This window comes from Corvus kubaryi, unplaced genomic scaffold (genome assembly GCF_017639235.1).
Source record: "Corvus kubaryi isolate FWS band 111438036 unplaced genomic scaffold, C.kubaryi_AGA036_p1.0 37284, whole genome shotgun sequence".
Taxonomy (NCBI): domain Eukaryota; kingdom Metazoa; phylum Chordata; class Aves; order Passeriformes; family Corvidae; genus Corvus; species Corvus kubaryi.
The window spans coordinates 1,008,253-1,023,724 of record NW_024581088.1 but is presented as its reverse complement, the minus strand read 5'-3'; the positions used below and the strand labels follow the sequence as shown (position 1 = coordinate 1,023,724).

General features: G+C 56.5%; 1 protein-coding gene across 3 annotated transcripts in view; it reads right to left on the bottom strand.

The window, feature by feature from the left end:
* The window catches only part of CALN1 (calneuron 1), a 125,209-nt gene that overhangs the window by 58,652 nt on the left and 51,085 nt on the right, over window positions 1–15,472 (bottom strand). For all 3 annotated transcript variants that reach the window (XM_042025868.1, XM_042025867.1, XM_042025866.1), the window contains exon 3: window positions 7,435–7,578. In XM_042025868.1, the coding sequence (XP_041881802.1) occupies window positions 7,435–7,578 (144 nt within the window). The remainder of the gene's footprint in view (window positions 1–7,434; window positions 7,579–15,472) is intronic.

The window sequence follows — 15,472 nt, the reverse complement described above, 5'->3', positions numbered from 1 at the left end:
CTGCAGCGTGCCCAGGGAGCAGCCCTGTCACCAGGTGTGCCCAGGGAAGGCCCTGTCACCAGGTGTGCACAGGGAAGCACCCTGCCGGGGCTGCTCAGGGGGATGTGCCACCAGCACGGCCACCCCGGCTCCCCACCAGCCCCAACCCTGTCCCACATCCCCTCCCTGGGCACCCAAACCCCTTTGGCAGGTCTGTGCAGGACTCTGCTCCCTTTGCCCCAGGGGCCGGAGCAGCGGGGTCACCACTGGGCTCCCGGGGCTTCCATCGGTGCTGCTCCCCGGCCCTGGAAGGGCAGAGAGCTCCGGGTGCAGCTCAGACACCCTTGGGACCAGCGGCAGAGCAGGACTCTGGGCTGTGGCACACACCTCCTGCGAAGCCAAAATGATGCCAGGGTTTTGGGGAGAAATAAAATTCAGCAAGGCTGCCCACAAAGCACGGGGCACGGGGTGCAGCCCAGGCCAGAGCACGGACAGGCTCCAGAGGGGAGCTGCAGCCAGGGCTCCCTTCTGTGCTGCACTCAGCCAGCCCAGCTCTCCAGCAAGGGCAGGATTGGATGTCATTTGATAGAATTTGATGTAATTTGATGTAATTTGATGAACCTCTCGCTGCTCCCGAGCTGCAGAGCTGACAGGCTGCAGCAGCAGCTGTAATTACTCCTCATCTCCGCAGCGAGAACACGGAACGGGATGAAATGTGCTAATCCTCATTGTCCAAATGAGAGCAGACACGGAGAGAGTGGCCCCTAGAAATCCAGACAAGTCTCATCAAATCCATCCCGCTGCCCAGGATTCCCAGCTCAGCAACACATTTCACAGGACAGCCAGGCTGGAATGCGGCTGGATCATTTCTCACACTTAAAAATCGCTTTGAGCACCAAGAACAAGCCCAGGATCCATCCTAACCCATCTGCCCCATCCCTGGAAGTGCCCAAGGCTGGGTTGGACAGGGCTTGGAGCAACCTGGGATAGTGGAAGGTGTCCCTGCCATGGCAGGGGTGGAGTGAGATGATTTTTAAGATTCTTTCCAACCCACACCTGGGATTCTGGGATTCTCTGACTCCTACGAACTCTGACTTTAACCCAGAAATGGTTCCTGGTCCCCCTCCCCCCCAGCAGCCTGGGCTGTTTTATACTGAAACCCATTTTTATGTTGAGATATAAAATGAAATCTTTTATCCGGCTCTTTTCAGGCTGAAACACAAGGACCTTGGGAAAACCTGAAGAGGAAAAGTGGGAGAGACAAAAGGAGAGGAAAGATTTCCAGCTTGGGAATGTCACCATTTTCCCACACAGGGCAGCTCAAGCCGAGCTTGTGGGCAGAAGCAAACTTTTCACTGATCAAAGGTTGGACAGGATGATCCTGGAGGTCTTTTCCAGCCTTAATGATCCTGGGATTTGTCCAACCCTAATGATCCTGTGATGCTGGGATTTGTCCATGCCTATGAACAAGGAATTTGCCTTCTGCCAGCCCCAGGGGAGAGCTGGATATTTCATTTTTAAAGGAGAGATTTGCTCTGTCTCCAGATGTCCCAGCCCATGTCCTGCCACCGTTCCCATCCCTGCCCCAGCTCTGGTGCCAGGAGGAAGCACAGGAAACCAAAGCAGTGTCCCTAGGGAGGTCTGGAGAGCAGGACAGTGGCCTGGAGGGGCAACCTGGAGGGACACAGTGACCTGTGACACGACCCAGCCGTGGCACTGACACTTCCTCCCTTTCCACAGAGAACCTGGGACATCCTGGGATGTGTCACCCGGAGCATCTTTGTGAGCAGTGAAAAACAGGAATCTCAGCTGGAAGGTCCGGAAGAGTCATGGAATCACCGAGGTTGGAAACGACCTCCAGGATCGTCAACCTTGGACCAAGTAGCCCCATGGCCACCAAACCACAGCGCCAAGTGCCACTTCCGCCTGGGTCTGAGCATCCAGAACGGCCTCAGGCTGTGCCAGGGGAGGTTTCGGTTGGGTTTTGGGAATATTTCTCCATGGAAAGGCTGCTCAGGCATTGGAACTGCCCAGGGCAGGGCTGAGTCCCCGTCCCTGGAGGGGTTTAACAGCCCTGGGGATGTGGCACCTGGGGACGTGGGGCAGTGGTGGTGGCCTTGGCAGCACTGGGGAAGGGTTGGACTCTGTGACCTCACAGATCTTTCCCAACCTCAACGATTCCATGACTCTTCCAGAATTTAAAGTTGAGATTCCCCCGTTTTCCATTGCTCCCAAGGATGTCACCGCTCCAGGTGCCACATCCCAGAATGTCCCACAGACACCAGGCAGGTCCCTGGTGAAACCAGCTCGACTTCTGCTTCATCAGAATATTCCCTCTTCTCATTCCAATAAATAATTTGACATCCAGGGGTGGTTTCCCCCCCTCTTGTGGTAGCCCAGGGTTATTTTTCCAGCTGGTCCTCTAATTCCTACACCAAGTGCTCGTTTTATTCCTCAGACAAAAATCCCAATGAAACCATTTGTGACACTCAAGTCACACATTCATCTCTTTTATGGCAAATGCTGCTTAAAGAGGAGGGATCCCAGATAAGGCCCCACATTCCATGTGCCAATTCCCGTTTTTATCAGCATTGCTGCCAGTTGGAAGAATTTACAAATAATTCCTTTTTCCAGCACAGAAATGTATCAAATATTTCCCTTTCCCTGTGCTGGCAGAATATTCCAGGTCATTCCCCAGACTGCAGGGAGAAGCCAGGGCCCCCCTCACAGTTTTGTGTCCATGAAATGCAGAATTCTGGCTAAAAATTAAGGAAATCCATGGGATAAAGGTCAGATTTGATGTCTGGAAGTATTTCCAGACGAAAATATTGGCTCCCTACAATGGGAAGTGCCCAGGTGTGGGAACAGTCCCGCACTTCCAGCAGGATGCAAACAAAGCTTTGGGATAACGGGAATCTCGGAAGCCCCAGCCCTCACCTCGCTTCCTAAAGAGAAACATTTCTGCCCAGCAAATCCCTTTTCCTTCTGTCCTTTCCTGGCACTTCCCATCCCAGCAGTGCTGCAGCATCTCCTGGAGTTCACAAAAGGGGGGTTCTGAGGATTTATTGGGATTTCTCCGGAGACCTCGAAACATTCCAAGGAGATTCCCGTTTTTCTCCGTAACTGAGGGGGGTTTATGCCAACTGTACAGCTTTCCCCTGTGGCAGCTGGGTGAAGCACACCTGGCAGATTCCCGGAATCATGGAATTCCTGGGGTTGGGAGGGACCCACGGGGATCAGGGAATCCAACTCCTGCCCTGCACAGACTCCCAGCAACGCCACCCCAGCCTGGGAGCGCTGCCCAAGCTCACAGCCAAGCTTTGGAAGAACAGCTGGAGAAGGGACTCGTAGGGATGCAGAGGATCCCCAGCCCTGCTGCTCTCCTGCCCCCGGGGAGGAGAACGGGAAATTCCCAGGAAATCAGGGAATGAAGAGGGGGGGAGGGCAGAGCCACTCCCTGCACTCCGGGGCACCCTGGCAGTGCCAGGCTGGTGGCGTGGTGGCATGTCCCTCTGCTGGCGTGTCCCTGTGCAGGGAGGAGCGGGCCTGGCCCCTCAGCAGCCATGGTGGCACCAGAGGTGACACCTGAGAAGGGCTCCTGGCCCCAGGCCCAGCCGTGCCAGGGCCAGTTCCGCTCAGGCTCCAGCAGTGATCTCTCCCTAAGCCCATTTTCCCTTGCGAGGTGATGAGTGCTGGAGCAGCCCGTCCTTCCTGCTCCGGTGGGGGCTCTGAGAGTGCCACTGAGCAGCTGCACACGGCGGGCCTGGGAGCAGCTGTCCTTGTGCCACCCCCTGTGCTATCCCCGGTGTCACCCCCTGTGCCATCCCTGGTGTCACCCCCTGTGCCATCCCCGGTGTCACCCCCTGTGCCATCCCCGGTGTCATCCCCTGTGTCACTCCCTGTGCCACCCCCTGTGCCATCCCCTGTGCCATCCCCGGTGTCATCCCCTGTGTCACTCCCTGTGCCACCCCCTGTGCCATCCCTGGTGTCACCCCCTGTGTCACTCCCTGTGCCATCCCTGGTGTCACCCCCTGTGTCACCCCCTGTGTCACTCCCTGTGCCATCCCCGGTGCCACCCCCTGTGCCATCCCTGGTGCCACTCCCTGTGCCACCCCTTGTTCCATTCCCTGTGCCACCCCTTGTTCCATTCCCTGTGCCACTCGCAGCCTCGCTGGCAGGAGATGACACCAGGTGTGAAATGCTCCTGTCAGGTCACTTCCTGCTCAGCCCCAGCACACGCTGCTGCTCTGAAATGCCCTGTCCCCCCTGGCACTGCTGCTCCTGCTCTGAAATGCCCTGTCCCTCCTGGCACTCCTGCTCTGAAATGCCCTGTCCCTCCTGGCACTGCTGCTCCTGCTCTGAAATGCCCTGTCCCTCCTGGCACTCCTGCTCTGAAATGCCCTGTCCCCCCGGCACTCCTGCTCCTGCTCTGAAATGCCCTGTCCCTCCTGGCATTCCTGCTCTGAAATGCCCTGTCCCTCCTGGCACTGCTGCTCCTGCTCTGAAATGCCCTGTCTCTCCTGGCACTCCTGCTTTGAAATGCCCTGTCCCTCCTGGCACTCCTGCTCTGAAATGCCCTGTCCCCCCGGCACTCCTGCTCCTGCTCTGAAATGCCCTGTCTCTCCTGGCACTCCTGCTCTGAAATGCCCTGTCTCTCCTGGCACTCCTGCTCTGAAATGCCCTGTCCCTCCTGGCACTCCTGCTCTGAAATGCCCTGTCCCTCCTGGCACTGCTGCTCCCTCCCTCCCCATCCCTACCGAAATCAGGGAACAACCCCCAGCGCAGCTGCTGCTTTTTGCAGGCCCTCAGTGCAGTCAGCCCCTGTGCCACGCTGGAATTGCTGATGGAAACTGCACGTTGGGGCTGCTCGGGCTGGCTCACGTTGAATCCCCAGCCCTGCCAACTTTCTTACTTCATTTGCAGGCCCTGGCAGCAGTTTTTTGGGAAGGAGGGAATGGATGTCTGGCTGCTCCACCTGCCATCACCTCATAACTCACGGCACGTGCCAGAGATGTGCAGAGCGCTTCACCTCCCCCCGGCTCTGCTGGCCACTGCAGATTCCTCCTTGAGTGTGGCCTTTCCTCCATCCGAGCTTCCAACCCATCTAATGCCGAGCAAAAACCTGGGAAAGCTCAGCAACCCTCCCCAAGAATATTTGGGAAGAGGGCCAGGGAGCACTGGGCACAACCAGCATTCCTGCCCTGCTCCTGAAAGATGCTCATCCCCAGTGGGAGAGGAAGGAGGAGGCTGCTGCTGGTTCTCACTCCGTATTTTGAGTTAAATCCCAGGAAAAGGTGAAGAATCCATTGGAGACAAAGCAGCCCTGATAACATTAATTCAAGCTGTACAGCACTAATTCAATCTGCAGGCAAGGTAAATCCTCCACAGAACATTCCCCTCTTTGCTCAGTGCCTCAGGAATTTCCCATTCCCTGACTTTTTTTAAATCCATGGCCCACTTGACCTTCCCATGGCACAGCCCCCAAACCCCTGCTCCAACACTGCACCAGTACAGCCAGTTTGGAGCTGGTGGGACAGTGGAGCTGGAGGATCAGCTCCCATCCCTGCAGAAAGCACTCGGAGCTCGCTGGGAAGGGAGGGATTGAGCAGGAATTCGCCACTTCCATGTGCAGCCGATCCCTCCAGGTCTGACTCGCTCCTCACTGCAGGTCCCTCCCAGCAGCAGTGTGCGGAGCAGAGCCGGAGCCTGGCAGAGTCAGGGAAGGACTGGAGACAAATCCGAACTGGGAGCCAAGTCCCCAGCACTCTTTTTCCAAAAAAGCTCAGATTTTCGGGAAAAGACCCCAGGAGCTGGCACCACACTAAGCCTGGCTTTGCCAAACCTGAGCCCAAGTCCCTCTCTGCCAGGAAAGGCCAGCGCAGCAGGGCAAGGGGCACACAATAACTTTTGGACAGAACACTTTTTAAAGTGATGGATTCTTTTTTTCCCCTTTTCTTTACGGAATGAGGTCATTCCCACCACGCATCTCCTCTCCCTGCCAGGTTTCCCAGCCCTTCCTCTGCCGGACACCCTCAGCAGGCTGCCAGCCCTGCCCTGCCCTGCCGTGCCCGGGTGACAATGTCCCTGCCTCTCCCACGGACATCGGGAATGCCCACAGGGGCAGGAGTTTCACTCCCCCTCTCCCCGGGCTCTGCTCTCCAGTGTCCCCAAGGATTCTGGCGTCTCCCTGGCTCTCCAAGGATCCCTCCAGCCCTCAGACCCTGCTCTGGCAGGATTTCCTCCCCGCCACAGCCCCGGGCCAAGGCTGGATGTGCACCCCCGCTCCCTGCACACTCCTGGCAGCGCGGAGCTCTCCCCTCCTGCCCTGCCAAGGACATTTTGGATTTAACTGCTCGTTGTGCTCAGCTCTGAGCGAGCTCTGCAGCCGCTGAAATTCCTCCCTGGCTCCAGCATCCCGATCCTGCCTTTCCCTCTCCCCACTGGTGGGGGTTCTGTTGCTTTTATTCCCTCAGTAATTGTTTGATGAGCGCTCCCAGCAGGACTTGGCTCGGGATGATTCCACCCCGCAAAACTTCTCCTTGCAGAGCCATCGACACCTCCTCGGAACAGCTCCCAGCACAGCGGCTCCAACCTGCAGGGAGCAGCCAGGGACTGGGCAGGGGATGGGTGGGAATTCTGGAAGTGTCACCGGCCAGAGGCTGCCCAGGAACCGGAGGGAAAGGCTCAAAGAGCCTGGCACAGATTATCTGTGCAGGGTGGGGTTGTTGGGGTGTCTGTGCAGGGCCAGGGGCTGGGCTGGGTGATCCCTGGGGGTCCCTTCCAGTCAGGATATTCCAGTCAGGATGGTGGTGGCATCAAAGGAATTGCTTCCATGACCCTCAGCCTGGCTCAGCTTCTGACACCTGACTTTGGTTTGCTTTTCACCTGTGGAATGTCCCCCTCCAGCCTGGGACAATCTCCACTCGTGTGAGGGGAGACTCCTTGGGGTCTGCAGCTCCTCCTGAGGGGCAGCTCCGATCTCTGCTCCTGTGACAGGGACAGGGCCCAGGGGACGGCTGGGGCTGGGCCAGGGAGGCTCAGGCTGGGCAGCAGGGAAAGGTTCTTCCCCCAGAGGGTGCTGGGCACTGCCCAGGCTCCCCAGGGAATGGGCACAGCCCCGAGGCTGCCAGAGCTCCAGGAGCTCCCAGGGATGCCCAGGGTGGGGTTGTTGGGATCTGTGGATTTTGCAGAGCTGCTCTGTCTTCACCCAGCTGTATTCCACCAGGGATGCTCCATCCCCCTCCCATGCACTGCCCGATTCCCAGGATCACCCACAGCAGGCTTCACCTCTCACCTCGCCCTTTCCTTTTGTGTGGGGAAAGCGAAGCTCCCCAGCTCCCTCTCCATCCTTCCCTTGGTGACCAGGAATTGTTTGATCCGGATCCATGGGCTGCCAAGCCCTGGGAAAGCCCCGGTGGATCCCCCAGGAGAGAGCAGACCCCGGTGAGCACTCACCATCCATGTCCAGGCGCTGCATGATGATGGCCAGCTCCACCTCACTGGGCATGTAGCCCAGGGAGCGCATGGCCATGCCCAGCTCCTGCTTGGAGATGAAGCCATTCCCGTCCCGGTCCAGCACTCGGAAAGCCTCCCGGATCTCTGTGAAGGGAAGGGAGAAGGGAGCAGCTGTTACGGTGGAGGACTCTCTGGATGCTGAGCACAGCAGCAGCACCCGTTGCCTTTTCCAGCGTGGACTGTGAGTATTGGATCATCCCGGGGCAGGGTGATCAGGGTGTGTTCCGTCACACCCATGAACCTCCGTGCAGTCCCACAGCTCCTGTGCACACAGATATCCTGGGATCAGGGGCACAGAGACAGCAGGAAGGCTGGAAAAGCCCTCTAAGATCGAGTCCAACCACTCCCCCAGCACTGCCAAGGCCAGCACTGCCCCACATCCCTGAGTGCCACATCCACAGGGCTGTTAAACCCCTCCAGGGACGGGGGCTCCACTCTGTGCCACCCTTTCAGTGAAGAAATAATTCCCAATATCCAACCTGAACCTCTCCTGGCACAACTTGAGGCCGTTTCCTCCCGTTCTGTTGCTGTCAGCCTGAGCGATTTCCATCCCTTGCTCCTTCTCACAGCTCTTCTCTAATTTATAACATTTTTACAGCTCTAAACAGCCTCAGATCAATAAAAATACTGATGGAACATAAGGAATCACTTCCATCAATCGTCCTCAGCCTGGCTCAGCTCCTGACATCTGACTCTGGTTTGTTTTTTAACTTTTAACTGCTCCAGCCCGTGGCAGCCCCTCTCCGCTCATGGCAGGGGAGACACAGAGGGGCAGCTCCGATCTCTGCTCTGGGGACAGGGACAGGACCCAGGGGACTGGAGCTGTGTCAGGGAGGCTCAGGCTGGAGATCAGGGAAAGGTTCTTCCCCCAGAGGCTGCTGGGCACTGCCCAGGCTCCCCAGGGAATGGGCACGGCCCCGAGGCTGCCAGAGCTCCAGGAGCGTTGGGACAGCGCTGCCAGGGATGCCCAGGGTGGGGTTGTTGGGGTGTCTGGGCAGGGCCAGGGGCTGCGCTGGGTGATCCCTGGGGGTCCCTTCCAGCTCAGGATATTCCAGGATTCTGTAATCCACCACCTCAATGTCTCTGCTCACAGACCTCTCAACTCCCACCCCCAGACTCCCCAGACCTGCCTGTTGCTAATGCCAGAGACATTTCAACCTTCCAGCAGCTGGGAGCCTGTTTCACTCGAAAGGTGGGAGGTGAAGAGGAAAAAGGTGCCAATTCCTCCATTTTGGTGAAGCCCTGTGCTCAGAGAGGGAATCAGGGGATTCCCTTCTGGGAATGGGGATATAGGGAACACCCCAGGGCCCACTGCAACCCTCAGAGGAGCTTCACCTTCATGTGAAGGCATTGCACTGGAGAAGTGGGAGGGAAAACTCAGCAGGGTTTTTTTGGTAAAGAAACCCAAACTAATTAAAAAATTCTCCATTCTCCATCAGGAACTGGAGGATGGAAAATGTTTGGCCTGCTGGACTAGTTCTGGCTTTAAACCTCAGACAGGAAAATATTGCCAGTCCCCCATGGGCTGCCAGCATCACCTCCCTCCCATCCCCAGGGGCCAGGGGCCACCAGACCCCGCAGAGGAGCTGCAGGGAGCCTTTGGATGTTCCTGGGACAAAGGCAGGAGCACCAGAGCCCACCAAGGAATGGTTCTGGTGGTCTTTGCTAGGCTTTATTTAAAGCTTTACCATTCAAAATCTGCTCCTAAACCACCTCACCCAGGTTCAGCCCCTTCCCTGCTCCCATTTCCATGGACAGCTTCCCATTCCCATTCCCATGGGCTGCTTCCTGCCTGGGTTAATTCCCTGGGCAAGGGCCAGGCCCCTTCCAGGACTGCCGCTAATCCCCCCAGCTGTGGTTATCCCAGCCAGATGGGATCAGTTTTAACCCAGCCCCAGAGCCCAGTGGTGCAGAGAGGGAAGGGCCCGTCCATTCCAGGGAATCTTGGGCCACATCTCCAATCCCCACGCTCTGGGCTCAGGTTTGCAGCAGCTGTGACTTCCTGAAGCTGAATTCTCTTTGTCTCGCTGCCAGCCCAGGCAGGTGGGAGGGAAAGGTGGGGAGGCTGCTCAAAGCATCGGCTCAGAATTCCAGGAGCCTTTGGAGCAGGAATGAATCCCACCAGGCTCTGCCAGCTGCAGGGAAATCTCCTTTCATGTCCTGAGAGCTCAGTGCAGTAAATATTACACCCAAATCGGTTAAATGGGAAAACAAACTCCTGACAGCTGAAGGCAAAAGAATGAGATCCATCACGGGGAGCTGGGAGAGGATTTTAGGGAGTCAAATGTGAGTCTGGAAAAGTTTACATGGGAATGAGACCGATCCAGATGGCAGGGATAAACAGCAGGGATAAAGGACACCTGTCCAGAGCTCTGCTGTGCAATACCCAGCACCAGCCCCGGTGAGGGCCCTCTCCAGGCACAGCCACCCCAAAAGCTGCATTAACAGCACTCAGCCTGCGAGCCTTGAGCAGAGCAGAGCACCCCCCAATTTTGGGCCTTTCTGTTCCTCTCAGAGACCTGAACTTCTGACCAAGCCTGGCACATCCTTCCCAAACCCTCTCCCAGCACCGAGCGGAGCCTTTTTCCCTCCCCACTCTATAAATACCACTCGTGCAGAGGTGGATGGGAGCTATTTATAGGCTGAACGCGCTGTACAGGAGCACTGTGACCTCGGGCAGTGCCTCCTCTTGGCCTCGCCACGGAACAGCTCCTCCTCATCCCCTTCTCTTCCCAGGGGTTATTGCCAGGCGCCTGCAGGTGCTGCCCATCCTGAGCACCCTCCCCAAACCCCGCCCTGCTCCCAAACCCCCACTCCAGGGCCCTGTGGCCCCTGGCTGCCCCTCACCTTCCCCTCCAGCTGTTCCATTTCATTACCCAAAGCTAAAAATACAGCAGCGCTTTCCCCAGATGACTTTCCCCACCAAGTCACCATGGCAACCGATGCTCCCGACTCAGAGCTGCCAGGGGATGTGCTCCATGGAGTCAATCCCTCCACAGGCACTGCCGGGGCTTGGGAGAAGCTTTGGGATCTTTCCCATTCCAGCGTCTCCACAGGGACGCTTTGCCCTGATCCCAAAAAGCAGAGCCCTGTTCTGTCTTTGAGGATCACAGCGGGTGGGTGCCAAGGTGGTGCTGCCCCAGGAGCTGCCCTCTCCCCCTGCCCAGCCTGGATGGCAGCAGGGAAAACCAAGCTCACGGATCACCCCTCCCTGGGGGTCAGAAATCCCAATATTTATTCCTCTTTCCCTAAACAGTGTCTTCATCCGCTCCCAGCTGTGGGCAGCTGACACAGAACTGCCTCAGAGGGTAAAGGGAAAAGGGAATAGAAACCAGGAAAAGTCAGAGAGCAGGAAGTTCATCCTGCCCCGTGGAATCACAGAATCCTGCAGGGATTTGGGTTGGAGGGGACCTTAAAGCTCATCCCATTCCACAATCCCAGGCTGCTCCAAGCCCCATCCAACCTCGGCCACCCAATCATGCTGACAACACCTCTGTTAACGAGCTCAGAGAGGCAGCAGCCACAACATGAATGAAATTCCCAAATGATCCACAGCTGGGAAGAATCAGAAGGGTGAAAAGTCCAGGAAGGAGGAAGGAACAAATCAGCCAAGGTTTGGGGGCAGAAGGGGCTGAGGCAGCAGGACCAGAGCTGAGAGGTTTCCCAGGGAAGTTTCTCCTGATGTTTCTCCCTGGGTGTGAAGTCCCACAGGAGCCCAGAGCTCAGCGCTCCCTTCCCGGAGTTCTTTGAGCGCTCCAGAGCTGGGTAGGGAAAGGGGGGGAGCTGTGTTTGCTTTTAATTCATTGCCTCTCTCTCCTCCCGTCAAACACCTGCACTTTCCAGCATCCCCATTACCGAGCACACGTCTGATCCATGCCCCTCCTCCGGGAGAAACAGGGAAAAAGCAGGGAACAGGGGGATTTTTTGTTACCTTTCAGAAGGGCACAAACAGCACTGCAGAGCCAGCCCTGACACCCAGCCCGGCAAGGGTTAACTTGCCCTCTGCATCCCCAAAACCCACCCTGTCCCGCTGCTCCTGCTCCAGCCCTTCCGTCCCCAGCACCTCTCCCCGCTCCTGGTGCCCTTCGCGCTCACCCCGTCTCCCTGTCAGGTTTATTTACAGCGATTTCCCTGGGCCCCCACCGTTAATTTTGTTGTGTCTCCTGCAGGAGGAGGAACAACGATTCCCTGGGGAATTAATTCCGCCAAAGCCGTGACAGCCCTGGCCACCCTCGGGTGGTTTGGGGTGTAAATCCCACCCCAAAAGTGTCATTACCCCACACCCAGCCCGCCGCGAGAGCTCAGCGCTCACAGCCGGTCCTGCACGGGGTTTTCACTAGTGAGATAAGAGCCGAGATAACACCAGCCCGAATCTCCCAACTCATCTCAGTCCTTAACTGCACCTTTGGGCCCCCAAGTACGAAGGGAACGATCTGAAAGCTGCAAACAGCTCGTCCTTGAGTGAACCGGGGAGTGAGGCTGGAACTACTACGGCTAAAAAAAAAGGAAATTTCCAGCCCTCCATCTGCTATTCTCACTCCTGGTTTTTTGGGTGGGTTTTTTTTTATTGCTTCAAATTGCAACCAAGTGTCAAAATAACCCCATTTTTATCTAATGGCAACGCCCCCCCAGCGTGTTCCAATGGAAAGTGTCAAAATATTTCACTTGGTTATCTGGAGTCTCAGCAAGGCAGTTCGGCACCCCCGGATGGAGCTCTCCCTGTGCCTTGGGGCCGTGTCCCCTGAGCTGCTGCAGCCGCTGGCTCCAGGGCCTGGCAGCATCCCCCAACGCAGGCAGGACCCGGGCTCTGCTGAAATGGGGAATGAACAGCAGGATTTCCAGTGCTCCAGCAGCTCAGAGGGACACGGGGATGGCAAAGGGACAAACAACCCAGCGCTGCTCAGCCTGGCGCCGCTGGGAGAGCTCTGCCTCAGAACCCAGGGCCGGGGCTGCTTTGTCCCTGAGGGGGTGTGTGACAGGAATTTGGCAGATTTTTATTTATCTCTCCCTTTCCCCAGGAAAAAAATGAGTTGTGGAAAGGATGTTTTTGGTGGTTCTGCTCCCAATCACATGGAGCACTTCAGGTAACCTGCAGAAACCCCCCATTCCCCTGGAAGTGCACAGCAGAATGAGTGGCTGCTGCTCCCAGAAAGCTTTTTTGGGATTGGGAATCCCTGAGGGCAGGCTGGGGGGACAGCAGCACTGCCATCCTGCAGGTGTCAGAAGGATTTGGCAAAACAGCAGCTTCCACTCTTCCCTATAAACTTCCCTGCAGTGGAAATTCCTGCGGGAGACAAGCAGGGCTCACCCCCAGCACCAGGGGAAGGGTGGGTGGGGCTGGAGGGGCTGTGCTGTGACCCCACCGGTAAATCAGGAGGAATAATCAGGTTCTCAGTGCCTGGGAAAGGGCCAGGCTGGGCCTGAGGGATGAGGGATGAGCTTGGAATGAAGGAAGTGAGGAGGGTGTTGGAGAGGAGCAAATGCCGGGAGAGAGGAGGGCAGGACTCGGCTCACGGAATTGTGGAGTGGTTTGGGTTGGAAGGGCCCTTAAAACTCATCCCATCCCACCCCTGCCATGGGCAGGGACACCTCCCACTGTCCCAGGCTGCTCCCAGCCCCAATGTCCAGCCTGGCCTTGGGCACTGCCAGGGATCCAGGGGCAGCCACAGCTGCTCTGGGCACCCTGTGCCAGGGCCTGCCCACCCTCACAGGGAAGGGCTTTGATCTCCACCTGTGAGGGGGCAGGAAGAGGGAAGGGACACTCCAGGGACAGGGAAAAGCTATTTCAGGTGAAGAGCACCACTGGTGTAGGAACAAAGGGATATGAGGGAATTTAGGCTCAACCAGAAGGAAGTTCCAGGGGTGAGCAGTGACTGCAGCATTGGGAAACAGGCTCTGGCCGTTCTGGGCAGCTTTGGAGACTGAGTCACCTCCAGCAGCAGCATCTGGCTTCAGGGACCTCTTCCAGCCTGCTGAGAGCACCTTTATCCCAAATATTTCAATCTTGATACCCTGTATCAAGTATTTCCGTGCACACTGCAGCAGTCGGCATAAACCCACAGGGATTCCATGGTAATTCCTGCAGGTGGTCCCATATTAATTCCTACAGGTTATTTCATGTTCTTACGGGTGATTCCATGTGAATTCCTACAGGTGATTCCATGTGAATTCCTACAGATAATTCCATGTGAATTCCTACATGTGGGCTCATGTTCTGAGCTTCATCATCTGTCAGTCTCTGCTTGAAACCTTTCCTCAGATCCCTCTCCTCCCCTCCTGCTGCATCCCTGGCTCCGTGGATCTCTGCCAGGAGGGCTCCAGAGGGTTTTTGGGCACCCGCCCCCAGCCCTGGCATCACAAACAGCGGCACCAGGCCAGGGCGCTGCCCAGGCCAACGTCCCAGCTCTGCTCCCAGGCTAAAATCAGCTTTTGTGCCACATCCACTGCAAACCCCGGTCCCCCTGCAGGGATGGGTGTCGGGACAGCACCTCCTGGCCCCATTCCAGAGGGGTTTTGGTTCCCTGGCACAAGCTGGGGGACCCTGAGGGACACTGGCTGAGGTTCCACCACAGAGACCCCTCCTTTGATTCATCCAACACAAAACCTCTGCAGGAAAGGAGAGGGGCTCCAAACACCCAGACAACTCCAGGGAATTCCACAGCACCAGCACGGGCCCCTCCTGGGCTTCCCTGCCTTGGATTATTGACCATGGGAATGCCCTGGGAGCAGCCCCGGAGCTGCCCCTGCCCCGGGTGGGCTCAGGGGCCTCCCAGCTCTGCTCGCCAGAGTGGGGCTGGTCCCGAGGTGGCCAGAGCCAGGAATTCTGTGAGGCTTCCTGGAAGTTCTGCGACCCAGGATGTGCAAGGCTGGGTAAAAGTGAATCACCCAAGCCCGATGGAAAAGGGAAAAGGGGGAAAAAAAGAAGAAAATGAGACAGAGAAAGAAAGAGATAAAGAGATAAAAAGAGAAAGAAGGAAAAAAAGGAAAAAGGAAAAGAAAGATAGAAAAAGAAGAAAAACAATAAGAGGCAGAAAAAGAAGAAAAGGAAAAGGAACAAAAATAATATGAAAAGAGATTTTAAAAAGGGAGAAAATAATAAAAAGATGAAAAAGAAAAAAAGGAGAAAGAAAGAAAAAAGGGGAGAAGAGGAAGAAAAAGGGGAAAAGGAAAAGGGGAAAAAGAAAAGGAGAAGAGAACGAAAAGAAGAAGAAAAGAAAAAGAAGAAGCAGGAAAAGAAGCAGGAGCCAAAGCAGTAACTGCCGGCGCTGAGGGGGAGCGGCACTACAAGGCAGATACATTTCAGTCATGAAACGCCTTTTGTTTACACCTCCAGAGCCCGCTGCTAAAAGGCTGAATGAGGGGGGAATAAATTTCCAGTGTTTTCCAAAGAAAGCTCCATCTCCCGTTCACAGCTCTCTCTATCAGCAAACAACCTTCTCCTCCCTCCTCCTTCCATGGAGCAGCGCGGAGCTGAGCGCTTCCCTTCCCGAGCCTCCCCTGCTCCGGCTCCGGCTCATCCCGCATCCCTGATCCTCCTGCTCATCCCATCCCATCCCATCCCATCCCATCCCATCCCCACACATCCTGCACATCCCTGATCACCCCACTCATCCCTGATCATTCCCGCCCATCCTATCCCATTCCATCGCATCCCATCGCATCCCATCCCATCCCATCGCATCGCATCGCATCCCATCCCATCGCATCCCATCCCATCGCATCCCTGATCATCCCATCCCATCCCTGATCATCGCATCCCATCCCATCCCATCCCATCCCATCCCCACACATCCCACACATGCCTGATCATTCCCACCCATCCCATCCCATCCCAGCTCATCCCTCACATCCCTGTTTATCCCTCACGTCCGTTTATCCCTCACATCCCTGTTTATCCCTCACATCCTTGTTTCACATCCCTCACATCTCTGTTTATCCCTCGCATCCCTCACATCCCTGTTTCACATCCCTCACATCC